This window comes from Puma concolor, chromosome B2 (genome assembly GCF_028749965.1).
Source record: "Puma concolor isolate L17-30 chromosome B2, mPumCon1.1.hap2, whole genome shotgun sequence".
Taxonomy (NCBI): domain Eukaryota; kingdom Metazoa; phylum Chordata; class Mammalia; order Carnivora; family Felidae; genus Puma; species Puma concolor.
The window spans coordinates 15,827,904-15,848,465 of NC_141671.1; the positions used below are offsets into that span (position 1 = coordinate 15,827,904).

General features: G+C 42.9%; 1 protein-coding gene across 6 annotated transcripts in view; it reads left to right on the plus strand.

Annotated features, from left to right (window-relative positions):
- Positions 1 to 20,075, plus strand: part of TBC1D7 (TBC1 domain family member 7) — a 28,116-nt gene extending 8,041 nt beyond the window's left edge. For 2 of the 6 annotated variants that reach the window (XM_086706271.1, XM_086706276.1), the window contains 6 exons: positions 4,761 to 4,898; positions 13,407 to 13,552; positions 14,893 to 15,022; positions 16,070 to 17,526; positions 18,269 to 18,403; positions 19,294 to 20,075. In XM_086706271.1, the coding sequence (XP_086562397.1) occupies positions 4,761 to 4,898; positions 13,407 to 13,552; positions 14,893 to 15,022; positions 16,070 to 16,156 (501 nt within the window). In that variant the 3' untranslated portion in view covers positions 16,157 to 17,526; positions 18,269 to 18,403; positions 19,294 to 20,075. The remainder of the gene's footprint in view (positions 1 to 4,760; positions 4,899 to 13,406; positions 13,553 to 14,892; positions 15,023 to 16,069; positions 17,527 to 18,268; positions 18,404 to 19,293) is intronic. The other 4 variants (XM_086706274.1, XM_086706275.1, XM_086706272.1 and 1 more) reach the window with 4 other exon arrangements.
- The last annotated feature ends 487 nt before the right edge of the window (positions 20,076 to 20,562 follow it).

A 20,562-nucleotide genomic window follows, 5' to 3' on the forward strand; every position in this document is an offset into this window, starting at 1 on the left:
ATACTGCAGAAGAATGATACTTAATTACTGTTGCCGCTAACTTTGACCAGTTGGTTAAAGTGGTGTCGGCCCTTGTTCTTCAAAGTAAGATTATTATTTTTCCTTTTGTAACTAAGAAGTCATTTGTGAGGAGATGCTTTGAGACCAAGTCAATGTCCATCCACTAATGATTCCTGCCTGAGGTAACTTTTACTGTGCTGGTTGCCAGATGGTGATTTTCTAACTGCTTTTTTCTTCTGCATTTATTAGTTGACATTCTTTTAAAAGGAAGGGGTTTCCCTTCTCCCTCATTTATTTATTTATGCCAGAGTGAATTTATGGTTTCCTCTTTTATTCAATGGCCTGTAATCCATTACTCCTATTATTTATTTGATGTTCAGCTTGTCTCAGATTAGGCCAGTGGGAGCCCCTTCAGATCGACTCTTCTCTCTTTATGATAAGTTCCCAACGTTTTGAGCATTTCTGTACTTTCCGACACAAAAAGTATTCCCAACCCATCTTGTATTTTCTCTACCCAAGCCCCAAATCAGCTGTTTCCGTGTTGAATCAAGTGTGGTTTTACAGGGCAGCGGATGTTCTCGTGTTGTGGCTGGTGTGTGGGGCTTCTAGGTCCTGTCCGTAGACAGAGCTGGGACACATGTGCACCTTTGCTATATAGAATCACCCACACCCATTCACACACACCTAGGTGTGTTTGTGTGTCTGGCTCTGGGCGTTGGATGCCCCCCGTTCACACTGATCCCTCTGGTTCCAGTCCAGTACCACGAGTGCCTCTAGCCTTCACCCTCCTGTGTGTGCAAATTCCTTGTCTGACAGTTGCGAATATGAAAGGCTCTGGTCCCCCTTGGTACACTTACTGATCTGCTTGTTCGTCTCGGAACCAGCCCTCGCCTGTAGGCCCCAACCTGCTTTTTAAACTTCCGTCTTCGACAAACCTTTACTCCAGTTACTTGGACTGCTTGCTGTTCGTAAAGGGAAAAGAAGCGGAAAAGGAGAAGTTCAGGCAAAGGAATGATGATAACTCTTGGGCTTTGGCTATTTTAATGCAGTTCGAAATTCATTTTCGGCGTTTTAACTTTTTGTGTCTGTATGTGGCTAAAACACTGCTCACAATCGGGATTTGCCTGCAAGCTGTGCTCTTCAATAAAACATTTTTTTAAGTTTATTTATTTTTGAGAGGAAAGGGTGCATGCCTACACGTGTGCCCACGTAGGGGAGGCACAGAGAGAGAGACTCCCGAGCAGGCTCACACCATCAGTGCAAGCCCGATGAGGGGCTTGAACTCATGAACCATGAGATCATGACCAGAGCCAAAATCCAGAGTCAGATGCTCAACCGACTTAAGCCACCCAGGTGCCCCAAAGCTTATTATATTTTTTAAGTATTTTTTTTAAATGTTTATTCTTGAGAGAGAGAGGGAGAGAGAGGGATGGAGGGAGAGAGAGAGAGCGCACGAGCACAGGAGGAGCAGAGAGAGGGAGACACAGAATCGGAAGCAGGCTCCAGGCTCTGAGCTGTCAGCACAGAGCCCCACACAGGGCTCCAACATACTAACCGTAGATCATGACCTGAGCTGAAGTCAGACACTCAACTGACTGAGCCACCCAGGTGCCTCCCCCAAAGCTTATTTTTTCATTGCAGTTTACAGCCTACCAGTCAGTATAGCACTTTGAGAGTTTTGACTTATTCATTCTTTTTGAAGTTAATGATGTGGTTCCCACGGATAGAGCTTAGGTTGTTGTCCACTTTTGTTAAGTTTATCAAGAGAGAACTGAAAATAATTGGAACTCTTAACAAACGTCTTTAAACTTTGCTTACCTCTGACAAAGCGAAGTGGATAGTTCTCTGCAAGTTCTTAAATTATATATTAAATGAGGTTAGACTATCTATTAGTTCAAGAAACCTAAGTGATGGGTCTCATCCCTACTCAGCTGGTCCGTGCTCCAAGCCGACACCTCTACTGCGGCCTGTGGCAAGTGTGACCTCAAAGTGTTGGTGTTGGCTCTGCCCCCACATCTCCCCAGTCATTGAGCCCCACACAGCCTCTTTAGTATTCCTGTATAGCAGAGTGCGTGACAGTGCTCAACACAGGCCTGGGAACACGGTCGAGGACATTGGTCCTCCTCCCTGGCCTCTCAGACTGTCCTGGAGCCCGTGAGCTGCCACATTCGGGAGCCCCCGGCAGAGTGTCCAGTATTGGGTGGGAGTCTGGGAAGGGAGTCTGGGAAGGGAGTCTCCCTTCTTCTTTCTCTTCCTCTGACATTAATTAAATGTTAAGAAAATGTTATTTTCTGTGATTCTCTTACTCTTGACATTTTCTAGAATATTAAGGAGTTGAAAGGAGACCTAAAATGAAATGCTTTTATTAAAATAGGAATTTTGACCACGAATAGCCAAAACAATCTTGAAAAAGAAATCCAAAGCAGGAGGCATCACAATCCCAGACTTCAAGCTATACTACAAAGCTGTAATCATCAAGACAGTATGGTACTGGCACAAGAACAGACACTCAGATCAATGGAACAGAATAGAGAACCCAGAAATGGACCCACAAACGTATGGCCAACTGATCTTTGACAAAGCAGGAAAGAATATCCAATGGAGTAAAGACAGTCTCTTCAGCAAATGGTGCTGGGAAAACTGGACAGAGACATGCAGAAGAATGAACCTGGACCACTTTCTTACATCATACACAAAAATAAACTCAAAATGGGTGAAAGACCTCACTCAACATAAGACAGGAAGCCATCAAAATCCTCGAGGAGAAAACAGGCAAAAACCTCTTGATCTTGGCCGCAGCAACTTCTTACTCAACACGTCTCCGGAGGCAAGGGAAACAAAAGCAAAAATGAACTACTGGGACCTCATCAAATAAAAAGCTTCTGCACAGCGAAGGAAACAATCAGCAAAACTAAAAGGCAACTGACAGAATGGGAGAAGATATTTGCAAACAACATCTCAGATAAAGGGTTAGTATCCAAAATCTATACAGAACTTACGAAACTCAACACCCAAAAAAACACATAATCCAGTGAAGAAATGAGCAGAAGACATGAATAGACACTTCTCCAAAGAAGACATCCAGATGGCCAACTGACACATGAAAAAATGCTCCACATCACTCATCATCGGGGAAATACAAATCAAAACCACAATGAGATACCACCTGACACCTGTCAGAATGGCTAACATTAACAACTCAAGCAACAACAGATGCTGGCGAGGGTGCGGAGAAAGAGGATCTCTTTTGCATTGTTGGTGGCAATGCAAGCTGGTGCAGCCACTCTGGAAAACAATATGGAGGTTCCTCAAAAAACTAAAAATAGAACTACCCTACGACCCAGCAATTGCACTACTAGGCATTTATCCAAGGGATACAGGTGTGCTGTTTCGAAGGGACACATGCACCCCCATGTTTATAGCAGCACTATCCACAATAGCCAAAGTATGGAAAGAGCCCAAATGTCCATCGACGGATGAATGGATAAAGAAGATGTGGCATACATACATGATGGAGTATTACTTGGAGAGCAAAAAGAATGAAATCTTGCCATTTGCAACTACATGGATGGAAATGGAAGGTATTATGCTAAGCGAAATTAAAGACAAATATATGACTTCACTCATGTGAGGACTTTAAGACACAGAACAGATGAACACAAGGGAAGGGAAGCAAAAATAATATAAAAACAGGGAGGGGGACAAAACTCGTAAATGTGGAGAACAAACAGAGGGTTGCTGGAGGGGTTGTGGGAGGGGGGATGGGCTAAATGGGTAAGGGGCATTAAGGAATCTACTCCTGAAATCATTGTTGCACTAGATGCTAATTTGGATGCAAATAAAAAAAAAAATCCTGGAATGGAAAAAAGGATATTGGTGGTGGTTGGGGGGGGAACTAATAAAATCCAAATAAAGCATAGAGCTTAGTTCATAAAAAAAAAAACAAAATGGGAATTTTGATTTAACTTGGAGCTTTTAAGAGGAATAGAAAGATGCTTTTTAGTTTGTTTTTAACACTAAAATCCTTTGGCTGTTAAATCCTAGGTGAAAACATAATTTTGTGTACGATATGGTGTTTGAAAACAAAATAGGTTTTAGTAGATTCTAGTTTTTATAAGATTACCTTGTTTAAATTTACTTGAAGGTTTATGTTCATATTTTGAGTATTGACACAATGTTTGAGAAATGCCATTTTTCTCATTCCTAAAATTCTGATTCTAGGGACATTTTAACTTATTAGTTGCTTAAAGACAGAACAAAATTCTAAAGGTATGTATGAATGCTTTCCAATAAAGAAAATGCTTTATTAGTCTTTTTGGAGTCATCTGATTTTTGCAAATTACTGTATTAACAGATGTCTCCGGTTACTGTTTATGATATTTATCACATCCTTTTGGAAGAAATTCTTTTCTAGCCCTGAGAATATTTTTGGGTGGAGAGAGCCAGCACTTTGCTTATGATTTATGTTTTCTTTGATGACCTTAAACGTTAGAAAGTGGAAGATCTCTGAGTGCTTAATCTGAAACTTGGGCAGTCATGAGCACCACTGATCCAAATAAATTTCTGTGGTTACCCAACCTTATCTCCGCCTTAGTCTTCTGTTTAGTCATGGACCATGTGCTTTTCAGTTCCACTTTGATTTATTAATGCAGCCTCTTCAAAAGTTAGGGGGTAAGGTTTCATTTTCATCAAAGAAATATGTATTCCTCTCTTCTGCTGGCTTCCGCCCTTTAACCGGAGATTTATTACTCCTCTTTCAGGAGCCAGAAGATGAAGTATTTCTTGCCATTGCCAAAGCCGTGGAAGAGATGGTAGAGGACAGCGTCGACTGTTACTGGATCATCCGATGCTTTGTGAACCAATTAAATAACAAGTACCGGGAGTCTTTACCCCAGCTGGTGAGGGATGCTTTTCTTTCTCTTGAGGGTAGCGGTGGACAGTGGTACTAGGGACATAGCCTTACTTCCTGGTGCTGCTGCAATTATGAGCGGACTCTCTACAAACTGTTTTCCGCAAAAGGTCAACAGTAACTATTTCCAGATGGTCTCTGTGTCTCTGTTGCAAACACTCAGCTCTGCTGTTGTTGCACAGAAGCAGCCATTGACAATGCATGAAAGAATGGTCGCGGTGCATCTGGCCTGCTGCAGGCCATAGTTTGCAACCTCTGCTCTTTTGTATTCCTTATCCCGGTCTAGAATATACTGGATTTATCTAAGATTGCCTCTCTGTTACTTAAGGTTTACGTTTGGCTGCATATAACGGATAGCCTAAATAACAGAAGCTTTATCTTTTTCTCTGCTGTAACCAGAAGTCTAGAGGGAAGGCAGTCCAGAGCGGGTGCCATAGTGCCATGATATCTGCGGGGACCCAGGCTCCTGTCCTTTTGGTCTGGCATTCTTAGGTGTGACCCTTCTTCTTCCTCTGTTCACAGATGGATGCTAGAGTGACAGCCATGACATCTATGATCTAAGATGGTAGAAAGGGAAGGGCAAAGACCAAAGGGAAGGAGTGGAAGGGACAGCCAGTCAAGTCTGTCTTCCTTGGACAGACTTTCCTTCTGCACCTCTGTTAGTGGCAGGACCATGGCACCCGGCCACCTCTGTCTGCAGCAGAGGCTGGGATCACATTGTGATCTCCTGTGAAAACAGGATTCTGTTACTGAAGAAGGAAAGGTGACTGGATGTGACAGAGGCAGCCTGCTGGCGGCTGTGCTCTGACCCGCAAGTCCAGAGAACTATGGCCACTTGCTCCGTCAGCATAAGCCAGTGGCTCTTTGCCATTCTCTTTTTCTAGTTTTTTCCTTTATTTCTCTCATTTAGAAAAATGAGTGTCTTTTTCTTTCCTTTTCTTTTCTTTTTTTAAATATAATTTGTCAAATTGGTTTCCATACTGAGAACAAACTGAGGGTTGATGGCGAGTGGGGGAGGGGAAAGTGGGTGATGGCTGTTGAAGAGGGCACTTGTTGGGATGAGCACTGCGTGTTGTATGAATGTCTTTTTCTTAAATCAGTGACTTGTTCCATTAGAAAATTCTTTTGAAATCAGTGACCGTGATAGTGGCTGCAGGGCCAGATGAGGGGGCGCTGACGGAGGCCAACTGAGCCCTGAGGATAACTGTGCTAACTACAACAGTTACCGGGGCAGTTGGCAAGACCCTTCAGCTTTGTAGAGCACTGTTACAAGAGTATTTTCTAGATTTCAGTTAAGTAAAATTTGATTTTCAGAATTTTAAAATTTAATTGACAGTTGATTTCAATAAAAATAATTCAAACATGGTGAGGGAAGCATAATGTTGGCTGCCCAATTAAATCAAAAGATCCAGATTATACCATGATTTCATTAGCTTTTCTTATTTCGTATTGGAGCAAATTCAGTAACATTTTGCTAGTTTATGTTTAAAAAACTCTTTATTTTTTTTTAACGTGTACTTATTTTAGAGAGAGAGAGTGCGCGTGCAAGTGGGGGAGGGATAGAGAGAGAGGGAGACAGAATCTGAAGCAGGCTCCAGGCTCCAAGATGTCAGCAGAGAGCCGGACGCGAGGCTTGAACTCACGAGCCATGAGATCATGACCTGACCCAAAGTCGAATGCTTAACTGACTGAGCCACCCAAGCACCCCCCAGAATTCTTTATTTTTGATAACACAAGTAATAAGTACATTCTTGAAGTATTAAACAATCTGGATAAATCCAGTGTTCCCAAAGATCTGTACCAATACCTCCTTATCCCCTACTTTCTAAGAAGTAAATATTGTCATTAGCTCAGTGTATATATCCTATACTATCTTATGTACATTAGGATGGATGGAATGCATCCATGCACACACATATGTACACAAATATATACACATATGTCCATGTAATGATTCATGTATTTATTACATGTATAACTTTAAAAAATACATAAATATTATAACATTGTTCATATGGTGCAACAATTTTTTTTTTTTTTTTTGACTTAATGTTTTGGAATACTTCTCCACGTCAGTGCAGATCGGCCTTGACTTCCTATTAGCGCCACCTGGGAGCTTTTAAAAACTTATCAGTGCCTTTCCTCCACCCAAACCAATTAAGTCCGAATCTCTGGGGGTGGGTGGGGCTCAGAATTCTATGTTTTAAAAAGCAGCAGGTGATTCTCGAGTATGGCTAGGGTTGAGAGCCACTCATCCAGAACCACCTTTTTTTTTCCCTCTTAAAAATGTGATATTATTGCCTGTTAAGAATTTGCCATATTTTAATATAACAGATCTGTGTTGACAGTCAGCATGCCCTTGTATATGATCCCTTAAACATACATGTTTTTGTAGGTCAGGCACCTATAAAGGGATTACTCGGTTGAAAGATGTATTTAAATTTTTTAATTGCCAGGTTGCTCACCCAGAAGACATATCAATTTTGCTTCCCACAACAGATTAGAAGATTTTCTGTTTTCCACTCCATTGCCAATACTTGATGGTATCAGTTTCTCAAATTTTTGTTAATCTGATAGTGAACATGGTCTCCCATTTTAATTTACATATCCTCATTTTCTAGTGAGGCTGGGCAGCTTTGCATATGCTTAATGGCCACTTGTATTTGTCCACCTTTCTATTTTGTTTGCATCTTTCTTTTTAATTTGTAAGAGTTATTGATATGCTCTGCATATTTATCCCTTGTTACATATGTTGACAATATTTTCTCTCTGTCATACAGAGATTTTTCAGTGTTGATACAATTGGATCTGTCGATATTTTTCTTTTGCTTTTTCTTATTTAGGAAGCCCTTTCTAATTCCAAGATTAAAACACAGGTTTTATTTTGAAATTTTTATTTATTTTTTTAGAGAGAGAGAGAGGGAGAAAGCATGCTTTGTTTAGAGAGAGAGAGAGAGGGTATGTGCCAGTGGGAGTGAGGGGCAGAGGGAGAGAGAGGATCTGAAGGAGATTCCATGCCCAGCATGAAGCCTGATGCAGGGCTCGATCCCATGACCCTGGGATCATGACCTGAGCCAAAATCAGGAGTCGGATGCCACCCAGGCACTCCTAAAAAACAGATTTTTAAAAAACTTTGCTCTAACTTTTAAAAATATTTATTTATTTAAATTTATTTATTTTGAGAGAGAGCATGAGCAGGGGAGGGGCAGAGAGAGAGGGAGAGAGAATCCCAAGCAAGTTCCCCACTGTTAGCACCGAGCTGGATACGGGGCTCGATCCCATGAATCAGGAGATCACCTGAGCCGAAATCAAGAATCAGATGCTTAACCGACTGAGCCACCCAGACGCCCCTAAAAATACTTACTTACTTACTTATTTATTTATTTATTTATTTATTTATTTATTTATTTATATTTTATTTATATTTTATTTTATTTTTTAAATGTGGTTTATTGTCAAGTTGGCTAACATACAGTGTATACAGTGTGCTCTTGGTTTTGGGGGTAGATTCCCATGGTTCATTGCTTATATACAACACCCAGTGGTGATTCCAACAAGTGCCCTCCTCAGTGCCCATCACCCATTTTCCCCTCTCCCCCACCCCATCCTCAGTTTTTTCTCTGTATTTAAGAGTCTCCTATGGTTTCTCTCCCTCCCTCTCTGTTTGTAACTATTTTTTTTTTACCCCTTCCCCCATGGTCTTCTGTTTCTCAGGATCACATATGAGTGAAAACATACCGTATCTGTCCTTCTCTGCCTGACTTATTTCACTCAGCATAATACCCTCCAGTTCCATCCACCTTGTTGCAAATGGCAGGATTTCATTCTTTCTCATTGCCCAGTAGTATTCCATTGTGTATATAAACCACATCTTCTTTATCCATTCATCAGTTGATGGTCATTTAGGCTCTTTCCATAGTTTGGCTATTGTTGAAAGTGTTGCTATAAACATTGGGGTACAAATGCCCTTATGCATCAGCACTCCTGTATCCTTTGGGGAAATTCCTAGTAGTGATATTACTGGGTCATAGGGGCAGATCTATTTTTAATTTTTTGAGGAACCTCCACACTGTTTTCCAGAGTGACTGCACCAGTTTGCATTCCCACCAGCAGTGCAAAAGGGTTCCTCTTTCTTCACATCCTCGCCACACCGTTGTTGCCTGAGTTGTTAATGTTAGCCATTCTGACTGGTGTAAGGTGGTATCTCATTGTGGTTTTGATTTGTATTTCCCTGATGATGAGTGATGAGCATCTTTTCATGTGTCTGTTGGGCATCTGGATGTCTTCTTTGGAGAAGTGTCTGTTCATGTCTTCTGCCCATTTCTTCACTGGATTATTTGTTTTTTGGGTGTGGAGTTTGATAAGTTCCGTATAGATTTTGGATACTAACCCTTTATCCCATATGTCATTTGCAAATATCTTCTCCCATTCTGTCAGTTGCCTTTTAGTTTTGTTGTTTCCTTTGCTGTGCAGAAGCTTTTTATCTTGATAAGGTCCCAATAGTTCATTTTTGCTTTTAATTCCCTTGTCTTTGGAGATGTGTCAAGCAAGAAATGGCTGTGGCCGAGGTCAAAGAGGTTGTTGCCTGTTTTCTTCTCTAGGGTTTTGATGGTTTCCTGTCTCACATTCGGGTCTTTAATCCATTTTGAGTTTATTTTTGTGTATGGTGTAAGAAAGTGGTTCAATTTCATTCTTCTGCATGTTGGTATCCAGTTCCCCCAGCACCATTTGCTAAAGAGACTGTCTTTTTTTCCATTGGATACTCTTTCCTGCTTTGTCAAAGATTAGTTGGCCATACATTTGTGGGTCCAATTCTGGGTTCTCTATTCTACTCCTTTGGTCTATGTGTCTGTTAAACCTTTTAAAATTTAGTCCTTTAATTTTTGAAGGGATTTATCTTTGTGCCTGACATCAGACTCAGATTTGACTTTGTATATTGGTTGTTAACTGCAATAAACCTTTTTCCACTTCCTCTTTCTGTTTGACAGTTATTAAGAATGTGCTTCATGCCAGGAAGTTTGCTTTATTAATGAAAACTTAATTTTAACGCACATCTTTGTTTTTATGGGTGAGGAAACTGAAGCACAGAGCAGTTAAGTACCTTGCCCAAAGTTAAACAATTAGGAAACAGAACTGCCTACCATTTACAGTGTCGGTTCATTCTTATTTTTCACAGATCAGAAATGCCACCTTTATTATATACTGGATTTTCATATATACTTATATCTCTTTCTAGACTTCCCCCCCCCCCCCCAAGCTATATGTCTATTCCTGGGCCCACACCATATGAGTCATTTAATATGGCTTCCTAGTATGTTTTGGTACCTGGTAGGGTAAACTCCCTCATATTGTTGTTCTGTTTCAAAAGTGCTCTGGCTATGCTTGAACTCTTTTTGCTTTTTAGAAATGAATTTTATTTTATTTTTTTAAATTTTTTTTTTTTTCAACATTTATTTTTATTTTTGGACAGAGAGAGACAGAGCATGAACGGGGGAGGGGCAGAGAGAGAGGGAGACACAGAATCGGAAACAGGCTCCAGGCTCCGAGCCATCAGCCCAGAGCCTGACGCGGGGCTCGAACTCCCGGACTGCGAGATCGTGACCTGGCTGAAGTCGGACGCTTAACCGACTGCGCCACCCAGGCGCCCCTAGAAATGAATTTTAAATCAGCAAGATACTTAATGCCTCCTAAGTCGATTTCTTCATTTTCAAAAGAGAGGTTTATTTTAATATGTATGTTTATAGTACCCAGCACATAGTTTTAAATTGTTATGAAGCTTTTTTTTTTAAAGTTCTTCAGAATGTGTAAGAAAAGTTAAATTTCCTTTGCGTTGCTGTTTGATTTACTCATTTACTTGAACTTTTCTCTTTATTTAAACTGTGTTTGGTCTACCTTAAAATTTGCATTATGTGGTTAGTCGACCTCTTCTTCCTGGATTTTGTTAAAGGAGAGTTTTTATAATCTTTCCTATCATCATCAGGTTTTTGTTACCAACTAAAGTGGTTATCACAAAGCACAGCTTGGTTTGTAATCCTAGCGAAATGCATATGCAATGGGCAGTGATGGGTTTTTGGCATCAGAAGACAAGACTTGATCTGGTGATGACACATTGATTATGTTGCGGTATTCTGATTCATAGGCTTACATCACAGCCACTCCTCTCTCTACAAGCTTTAGGAATTTCTGCTCTTTGACAAGGTCTCTCCAGCAGGGAGAAGAGAAACCATCCTGTGATGTGGATGGCCTCCCTCGTTAATCTCTTTTCAGAGCAGACTGTCTGTAAGCCATCTCAGACTTAATTGTGTGTAGTCATTAAAGTAAGTGAGTTTCCTTTCATTGCCATTGCTGTGCTTGTTAAGCCAGAGAGTGTGCAGGTGCGTGTGCGCACAAGCTGGGAGGGACAGGAAAACAGTCGGATGCTATACGGTCTGTACATTATCAGTAGTGAGTATAAGTGATCTTTATATCCTTCGTTATTCTTTACCGTATTTTCGAGATTTCTTATAATGAACATATTATAAATCAAGAAAAAATGTTTAGAAAAACTTAATAAGACTGGCAAAAAGATGTACATTGAGTGATTATCAACATGTTGACAGGGACGCCTGGGTGGCTCAGTGGGTTAAGTGTCTGGCTTTGGCTCACGTCATGATCTTGTGGTTCATGGGTTCGAGCCCCGCATCGGGCTCTGTGCTGACAGCTCAGAGCCTGGAATCTGCTTTGGATTCTGTGTCTCCCTCTCTCTCTGCCCCTCCCCATTCATTCATTCATATTCTCTCTCTCTCTCAAAAAAAGATGTTGATTAATGTATTTCAGCATTTCATTTAATTCATGATATTCATTTACTCACAATTCTGTGTTGAGTGCTTACAATGCTGAGTAATGTTCTAGGTACCAGAGAACTAGCAGTGAACAAAATAGATACACAGTCTCTGCCCTTAGTGAGCTGACACTGTGGTGAGGGAAAAAGGTAATGGTTTAAAATTTTCACTCCTCCCTACTTTTTGTACTGACTTTTAGATGAGAGTTTGTTTGCTATGGGACGTAACATATAAATGCGTGATATATGTGTTTTCATCCATGTTTGTGAAAAAACATTCCATTGGCAGAACCAACGAAAATTCTAGAATAGGATTTTAGAGGTGAAAGGCGAGGACAAGAGTCCTTTGACTTGTACTTTGGAGAAAAGCTTCTGGTTTGAGGGGAGTTGTGTGTAGTGTTCTTGAGAAGCTCCAGGAATTATTAGGTCGTGTAGGAAAGTTGGTTAAACAGAAAAAATTCGAGATCCCCTGAGAGAGGAGAAAACTGGGCCCCATATTAATATGTGAGCCTCTCTTTGCGTGGTTCGCTCCTGTCATTCTTTATAAGCCAACTCACATGTCACCTTTCTGGGAGACTGTTGATGGCTTCTAAAAGCTGGGTTAGGATTCCCACCTCGACGTGTCCAGCATCCTGTGCTTACCCCATGATAGCTTTATTACATGTTTGTCTCAAGCAGACTGCAAGCTCCTTGGAGGCAGGGGCTTCATATTTTCTTTCACTCTGTTCCCTGTATGTAGCATAGTGTTTGCTGTAGTGAACATGGTAAGGGATATGAATTACTTCTTTGGCTGAGATGCAGATATTTAGGAAAATAAACATTTGTATTTGCTTAGGTGATATGGGATGTGGTTTTTTTTTTTTTTTTTTTTTTTTTGGATAGGGAATACAGACTTCAGAGTTTGCAGAGTTTGACCCCCAGGCTCCATTCTTGGCCAGCGGACTCTAAATGCAGCGGCTTGTGCAAGGTGGATTTGGCTGGTCTGGGAGCCAGCTTTGTTAGCTCTCCCAGCTTCTAGAATTGGCTGCTGCTTAACCTTCTGTGGGAGAGGCTACCAGATGGAATCCAGGCTCTTCGTTCCCTTCCCGTTATTTCTCTGCCTCCTGAGAGTTCTCCTGCACGTGGGGTTCAGAGTTCCTCCTGTGGACGTCTCTTGTAGGAGTGTCTTTGGCATGGTGCACAGCAGTGCTCAGCATGGGTCGGCATCGGTGTGGCCAGGGACAGGTGGGCCTGTTTCACGTCCAGCTCTTTTGGTCTAGTTTTTCCGAACCCCGTCTCCCCGCTTTGGTCTCACTCTGTTTCTCTGATCTTACCCTTTCCCCTTCCCCCTTTTTCCCGAGTATATCATCTACTCTAGAGCAGCCAGGAGTGTCATGGGCCGTTCTTAGTTCCCCAGAACAATTGAATTTTGCTTTGGACTTTGACCTTCAGTTGAACCTTATTAGTGCCGTTAGCATTAGGGTAACAACCCGGAAAACCCCTGAGCCCCAGATTGTTGATTGCTCTGATGGTGCTGACCTGGGAAACCTGCGTCACTAATGACTTGGATGAGTCTGAAATTTTGTTTTCTAGCACTTACTTGCAGTCAGCATGTACATTTTATTCACCACAGGCTGTAAGATTGGGTAATGTTATGTCACAGGAAACGAGTAATCTCTCTTCCTCTTTAATCACTAGCCAAAGGCTTTTGAACAATACTTGAATCTGGAAGATAGCCGACTGCTGAGTCATCTGAAGACGTGTTCTGCGCTGTCCAAACTTCCTTATGATCTCTGGTTCAAGAGGTGCTTCGCAGGGTGCTTGCCCGAATCCAGTTTACAGAGGCAAGTATTTCATGGATGTTCTGAAGGCCTGGAGTCAGAGAAGGGTCCTGGTTTTTCACATGATCAGCCTTCAAAGTATGAATTTGCTTTAGAACAATACCATAGTTTGAAGCGAACTTCTCTGGCAGACAACAGAGCAACACTTGATTCTACTTATTATTTATACAGTTAGAAATACTAGAACGTTAGTAATATTAATCTAATATGAATACAAATTGATGTTAATGCTGGAAATATTAGAATATAACATTAGAAAACTTGAAGGCCCTCAATATGCTAGATGCTGTAGGTTATTCACATCTGAAACCGTCTCTAGGAGTATATATGGATATAGGCTTTCCTTTGCCAGAAATGTGGGGGATCCTAATCCCAAGCAAACCTTCCTATTTCTTAGTTCCATCTGGCATCTTTAAAGTAGGTGAAGGCAGGCAGAGAGCTAAGACTCAAACTCCGTTCTCATTCAGGTCAGATACGTGCTGCCAGTAGTTCAGAGCCCCGGGCCTTCCCGCTCAAAGACCGTGTGAGGTGGTTGGGAGGGGAGGTGACATACAGAGGACATCACAAGACAGTACGTGACTAAGCACAAAGAGTGTAACACCAGCTTGAAGAATTACCAGAATAATTGTGTTTAGAGTGGTTGAGATCAATAACAAGCTCCTTAAGCTCTTAGAGAAGTTTTAGGAATTTGAACCACTGGAACCGTTGCACTAGTCTTATTTCAAATGATGCTTTTGTTTTCCTTAGTATTTAATGATTATATTAGCATTACACAATATTAGTGAAATCCAAACTTTGGTTTAAGACTTTCCTTCCCTAGGGGCACCCGGGCGGTTCAGTCGGTTAAATGTCCGACTTCGGGTCAGGTCATGATCTCACGGTTCAGGAGTTTGAGTCCCATGTCGGGCTCTGTGCTGACAGCTCAGAGCCTGGAACCTGCTTTGGATTCTGTCTCCTCCTCTCTCTGCCCCACCCCAGCTCACACTCTGTCTCTGTCTCTCTCTCAAAAAATTAAATAATAAACATTAAAAAAAAAAAAAAAAGACTTCCTTTCCCTAAAATGTCAGTTTTAAAACATTAGGGAATGGGTGTTTCGTAGATCCCTTGCAGAGCAAGTACCTTTTAGTGATTATTCCTTCTTCCCTTCCAGTGCTAATTGTGTCTGAAATAAGTTTCCAATGGCTGATTTATTTTGTTGTTTTTTTGATGATTATTTCATTATAGCTTTTCTCTGAAGTTTATACTTAAAAGAAGTAATTTGGTTTAATATTGTAATTTGAGATGTTTAGCTAAACATAAATTTCACACTCAAATGATTTTATTGTATCTTTTTGTTTTTATAGGGTTTGGGATAAAGTTGTAAGTGGATCCTGTAAGATCTTAGTTTTTGTAGCTGTGGAAATTTTATTAACCTTTAAAATAAAAGTAATGGCTCTGAACAGTGCAGAGAAGATAACAAAGTTTCTGGAAAATGTAAGTATGCTTTTTTCAAATTTGATTTTGAATCTAGAAAGGAAGTCGTTTGGGAAGCCAGATTTTTTTATTGCATCACATTCTTTCTCTGATATTTTTACATTATAAGAAATACTTTTTCCCCTTGGAAAAGTTTAGCTTAAAGTTGGTCTGTGGATTACAGTTTGCATTCTCTCTTTGGGGGATGATGGTCTGAGCAGTGAGACCGTTGTCGTGTGCACTGAAGACTAGAGTCTCCTCCCCTGATGTGACTCTCAGAGGCTTGTTGAGAAAAGGAAGAGGTGAGGTCTGTCATGTGAGGCTGAATAATCCTTTTTAGTGGAAAGGAAGCTTGATGGTTTTTGGGCGGGGGGGGGGGGGGGGCTTGTAAGCCTTTTCATTATTGTTACTGTCTCTGGTTGAATCCCAGTTGGGTTTGTTAATGTGCTTAAGTATATACTTAGTGCATGTTGGAAAAGGTCTAAATGAATCTCTGTGTAAATTAGAATAAATAAACTTAACTAGGCGAGAGGTAGAAGAGATTCATGGATGAATGAATCTGGATGAATTTCACTGGACCCCAGGTCTATTCTTTTTTTTTAAATTGGTCACTATTGACATTTGAATAGTGGCCTAGTAAATAGTAAGTACTAAGTGAACGTGTGATGAGTAAATGAATCATCAGCATTGTATTGGTGGCTAACAGGCCAGGGCCCATACTAAGTATTTCTCATGGATTCTCCCATGTGATCCTAAGCAGCCCTAGGAAGTGAGGCTGTCATTTGCCCCATTGTGGAGATGGGATGTGAACTCGGGCAGCTTCGGTAACCTGCCCAGGGGCACACGGTGGGCAAGGCAGGTTTTAAACCCAGGCGGTCTGTCCAGAGCTCCTTAGTGTGTCCTCAGGTGGCCCGTGAAACAAATATCCTGGCAGCAGCCTTTTATACGATACTCTCTGGCAAGTAGTGGAAACTCCGGTGGGAATTAAGTGCTCTGCCATAGTGAATAAGGGACATGATGAAGTTATAAACCCTGAAATTTCACAGAGACTGGTTTGCTTGTCCACAGATTCCCCAGGACAGCTCGGACGCAATCGTGAGCAAGGCCATCGACTTATGGCACAAGCACTGTGGGACCCCGGTGCACTCAGCCTGACCACTCCCGACACGTGCACAGCCTGCCAGGTCCCCCCTGAGCAGTGTGCTCTCAGGACACGGTCTACTAAACTCATTGAAAATAGGGTTCTGCTTTGGCACTCAAAGCATCATTTTTTCCAGTAAAATGATTTACGACACCTGGTGACGTTGTGTTGTGGAGCAGCATCTTTTGGGTGCACAGAGGTACAAAGTTCAACTCTGAATAGCATTTTAAAAGGGTTATTCGAAAATGCCTCTCTGTTTGCAAAGCAGTTCAGTCAGGGTGAGCGGGTGCCACGGTAGGCAGTGTATAAGCAAGCCCGCCCTGCTTCTGTCTCATTAGCACCACGCTTGTTACTTTCTAAGGTCTATTTCTGGAATAAAGAACAACTTCCTTTTGTTGACAGCTCAGATTCGGCTTTCGTTCGTGCAGTACTTGTTGAAATCTAAGCCGGCTGCTTTCTGAGGCTTTGTCTTGCCAAATAGGTTTAAATAAAAGCCTTACTTTTTTTTTTTTTTTTCTCAGTTTCAGTTGGAATGAAACAGTTATTGAACAAAACATGTCTAAATTTACCTACTAGGAGAGAGAGTGCTTGCTGATGTCCTGCTGGACTCCTGCTTTTTCCTGATGGGTCATTCAATGTCGGGTGGGCTTTAGGGAACATTCTGCCACCTAGAATTGGAATATGAGAAGTGGCAGGTTAAGTAAGGTTAACAGCTAACAGGCCTGGGCCATATTGTGCCACACGATGGTGACTGTTCATTGAGCAGTTACGGGCATTGAGAGTGGTGAGTGAGACGAGGCCCTGATTCAGCTGCCAGACCTGCAGGAGCCCGAGGGGTGAGTTGGACCCTGTACCCAGAAGAGGAGGGAGACCATAAAATTATGGAGCTGTAATTCGGACAATTCATTCCTTCCCTGATGTGTAAAATAACTGTTGGGAAAAAACTCAGAAGGGAGTCGAGTTGTTGAAACCAGCTGGTACTTCTGTATAGTAACATATCCAAGAGTGTTTCATTTTTAAAACAAAAAAATACACCCAGAAGAAAACTTCTTAGAGCAAAATGCTGCCTACAGTTGATGCTTTGCATTCATTCAGTGACTGGCTCTGCCCCCAAAGAACTTTCCAGCCAGTTGGAGATCTGAGAGAAAACATGTAAGAAGGGATTCCTGCTCCAGCTGTCTACTATTTGGTGATTTTGGGGGATACGTGAAATTCACAGACAAGTCCTATAACAAAAATAATTTTATTTTTATTTAATTTATAGCCGCATAACATTAGTACAACTTTTTAGTAAAATACAGATTATAAAGTGATAGTAAATTTCAACTTCAGAAAAAGAGGAAACAAAGAATTAGCAACCTCTCAACAAGAGGATAGTTTCAAGGTATGTGCTCTTGCTTCATCCCGGATTCTGGGGGAAGACTAGCATGCCATAGAGCGGGTGTTTGGCGGGGGGGGAGAGGGGCACAGGGGGCGCCTGGGATTCTTGGGAGGAAAAAAGCTCAGGGGGCAGGGGTATTCCTCTTTACAACTTAGGGGAGGGTCTAGATACACTGAAGGGAAGACTCTTACTGTCCTACGAAGGGATCAAAACAGAAGTATTCTGCAAGTATCTTCTGTCACAGCAGGTTGGACAAACCTTTCTGGCTATGGGCTGTGGCCTGGGGGATTTTCTTTTAAAGTGAGTCAATCTGATACCATCACCAGTTTTCTTAGAAAGCCAAATGGCTCATCTCAGCAGCAGGGTTTTTTAAGGCCCCCAGTGATAGAATAGGTGAGGGTCCAACTTCATTTTGGTATCAGAATTTTATCTTGCAGAGAGCCTAAGTATTTTGAAAACGTTTCTGCCCACTGCCTTTGGTGAGAAGGACAGCTCCCGATGAAAATCTGCCCATATTCCCATTATTCAAAACTTTCTGCCAGGATACTGCAGAATTTCCCCTCTGTTACAGCCCAGGGTTCTTGTTGTAACCAAAACTGTTTCAGCTAATACGTGGGGGCTCTCCCTCCCTGTCCCTTGGAAAATTAATTTAACATTGTTTAGGCTTAGTCCTTCCCTTCCACAATGTCTTAACACACACACACACACACACACACACACACATTCATTCATTTATTTTTTACAGTCTCTTCATAAACACAGATGAAAAAGCTCTTAACTCTGCTCTGCTAGGAGATACTGAGGGCCATTGGACGGTTGGGGGGTGTGTGGCTTCTGACTAATAACGGATGGAATCAACACATTGTCCACGGGCTTGTGGGTGTGTGTCTGACTTTACCTCAGTAAATGGGGTCTGGGTTCATTAGAGTGAAGTGCTTTTGTTGTTAATGGAAAGTTTGCCTGAAAGTCATGGGGGGACCCTCAAGTCATAGGATGTGTAGGAAGAGCCCTGAAGGCCCCCATCCTGTTACATGCCTGCCGCCACGTCTTGACTTACGTAGGAGTCCGTCCTTGGTTCTGACTTGTCCCCCGTCACGTGGTCGTCACGTCCCCGCTGTGAGGGGTTGATTTGTTTTCTCCCTAAAAATGAAGGATCTGGAGGGAAGTCCATGAGGATGAGGAGGGCAAAAACAGAGCATATATGCCCTGGACTGGCCTCTTGCTCCAAGTGACAGCCTCTGCCGGTGCCGTGAGATTTCAAGCAGGAGGCGAGCCCAGACTTTGGCAGCCAGAGGCAGCCTCTGGGAGGCTGGGGGTGTGGGCAGACGGTGGGTCCTCTGGCTCAGCGTTTTGCATCTGCCGGTGGTCACACAGGATAAGCCGCTTTTGTCTTCAGCTGGATGTTCTGGGTTTGGAAGGGCCAGAGGACACTGTCCTTTGCCTCGCCAGAGAGGGGACTGTGGGAATTTTTGCAGCAGGAGTCGGCGTTCCCCCCGGTGGATGAAACAAAGAGCTGTTTCTCCTTTAGACGCCGTGCCAAATGAAACTGCTTGTGGCTCTTGGCAGCAGCCTCACCTCCCTAGGTCTGCTGTTGGCTTCCCCACAGTCAGCGCCAGGTTGAGTGGGAGGGAGGGCTGTGGGAAGGAAGAGGGGTGGTCAGAATGGAGGGAGCTGGGAAGTTTCCTGGAGGACCACAGGGTGGGGTGGGGATGCCTGCCTTTTTCCTGCTTTCCTGATCAGCTCCTCCCTCTCCTTTTTGGTTTCTTTCAGCCTTGCCTTCTGGAGGTTAAAAAGTAAGTGGACAGTTAGTTGCCCGGTGAGGTGAGGATTCCCCACCTTGCTCCTGGGAGCCGGTCTTACTGTAGGGTAACCACAGGAGGAAGCTGGAGAATGTGATCCGAGAAGAACATGGGAAAAATCCTTCAAGCAAGCAACTTGTCCTGAACGGGCAGAACTCCAAATAGAGTATCACAGTGGGTGCTTAGTGTTCAAACCTCAGATCCCACCTGAAATGGAGGTACGAACGTGTCGTTTACCAGGAACTTGTGTGCACACACGCCAGGGACCGCAGGCTCACACGCTCGCCTCTTGCCTCTGACCCCCCTGTTCGGTCCCTCCCGCCGCCCTCCTTCTCCCGGAGGGTTAGCAAGTAGCAACCTGGCATTTGTAGCTTTGGCGTCTCTCTTTTCCCACCTCTGCCTGCACTCGGGACTTAATGCCGTGAAGGTTTGTGAGGGAGGCAGCGAGGAGGAGGAGAGCTTTGGACAGTTCACTTCCAGATGTCAGAAGGCCGCCCTCAACGCCGTGACGAACGTCCGTCCCCACCTCCCCTTCCTCCCCTTCCTCCCCTTCTCCCCCTTCCCTTCTGTTTGGTTCGTTTACTTTGCTAGTAGTTCTCATTCAGTCATTGAAATCGGTATGAACACACTCCTAATTATGGGCCAGGAACTGAGCCGAACTGCTGAACGAGTCACGAGTCACGGGGTGTCTGACCTCTTGGAGATTTTAATCACGCGGGGAAGACAGATACGAAATTAAACAAGCCCAACGCATTGTGTTCTCTTGGTCTTTAAGAGGGACTCTTCAATCCTCTCTGTGCCCCGTAGGGGAGAAGGTAACGTGGGTTGGCCCAGAAATTCCAGACCAGGGTTAGGATTACTCTGACGTGTGTGGTTCTTTGTCCCCGTCCCTTGTCCCTTTTTAATCGGGGGCCGGGGCCGGGGTGTGGGGGAAAGGCCTGAGCTTTTGTGCCCCTCGCTAATTCTGTGACCTGAGGGGCTCACTCGGTGTGTATTTGCTTCCCTATGACCAGACGGCAGTTCTGTTACACTCCTGACCTCTCTCCTCTGTGTGCCCATGAGCATCGAACGAGTTTGATGTGAAAGCAGTTTAAGAAATCTGGAGCTCTGTAGAATACTGAATATTTTTAACAGCATGTTGTGCAAGAATGTGGCCGGGCGCTGCCTCCGACTCCACACGGTGCTTCAAGGCCTAACTCCGCTCTGCCCGTTCTGAAAGTCTCTGTAAACTTCTAAGCTG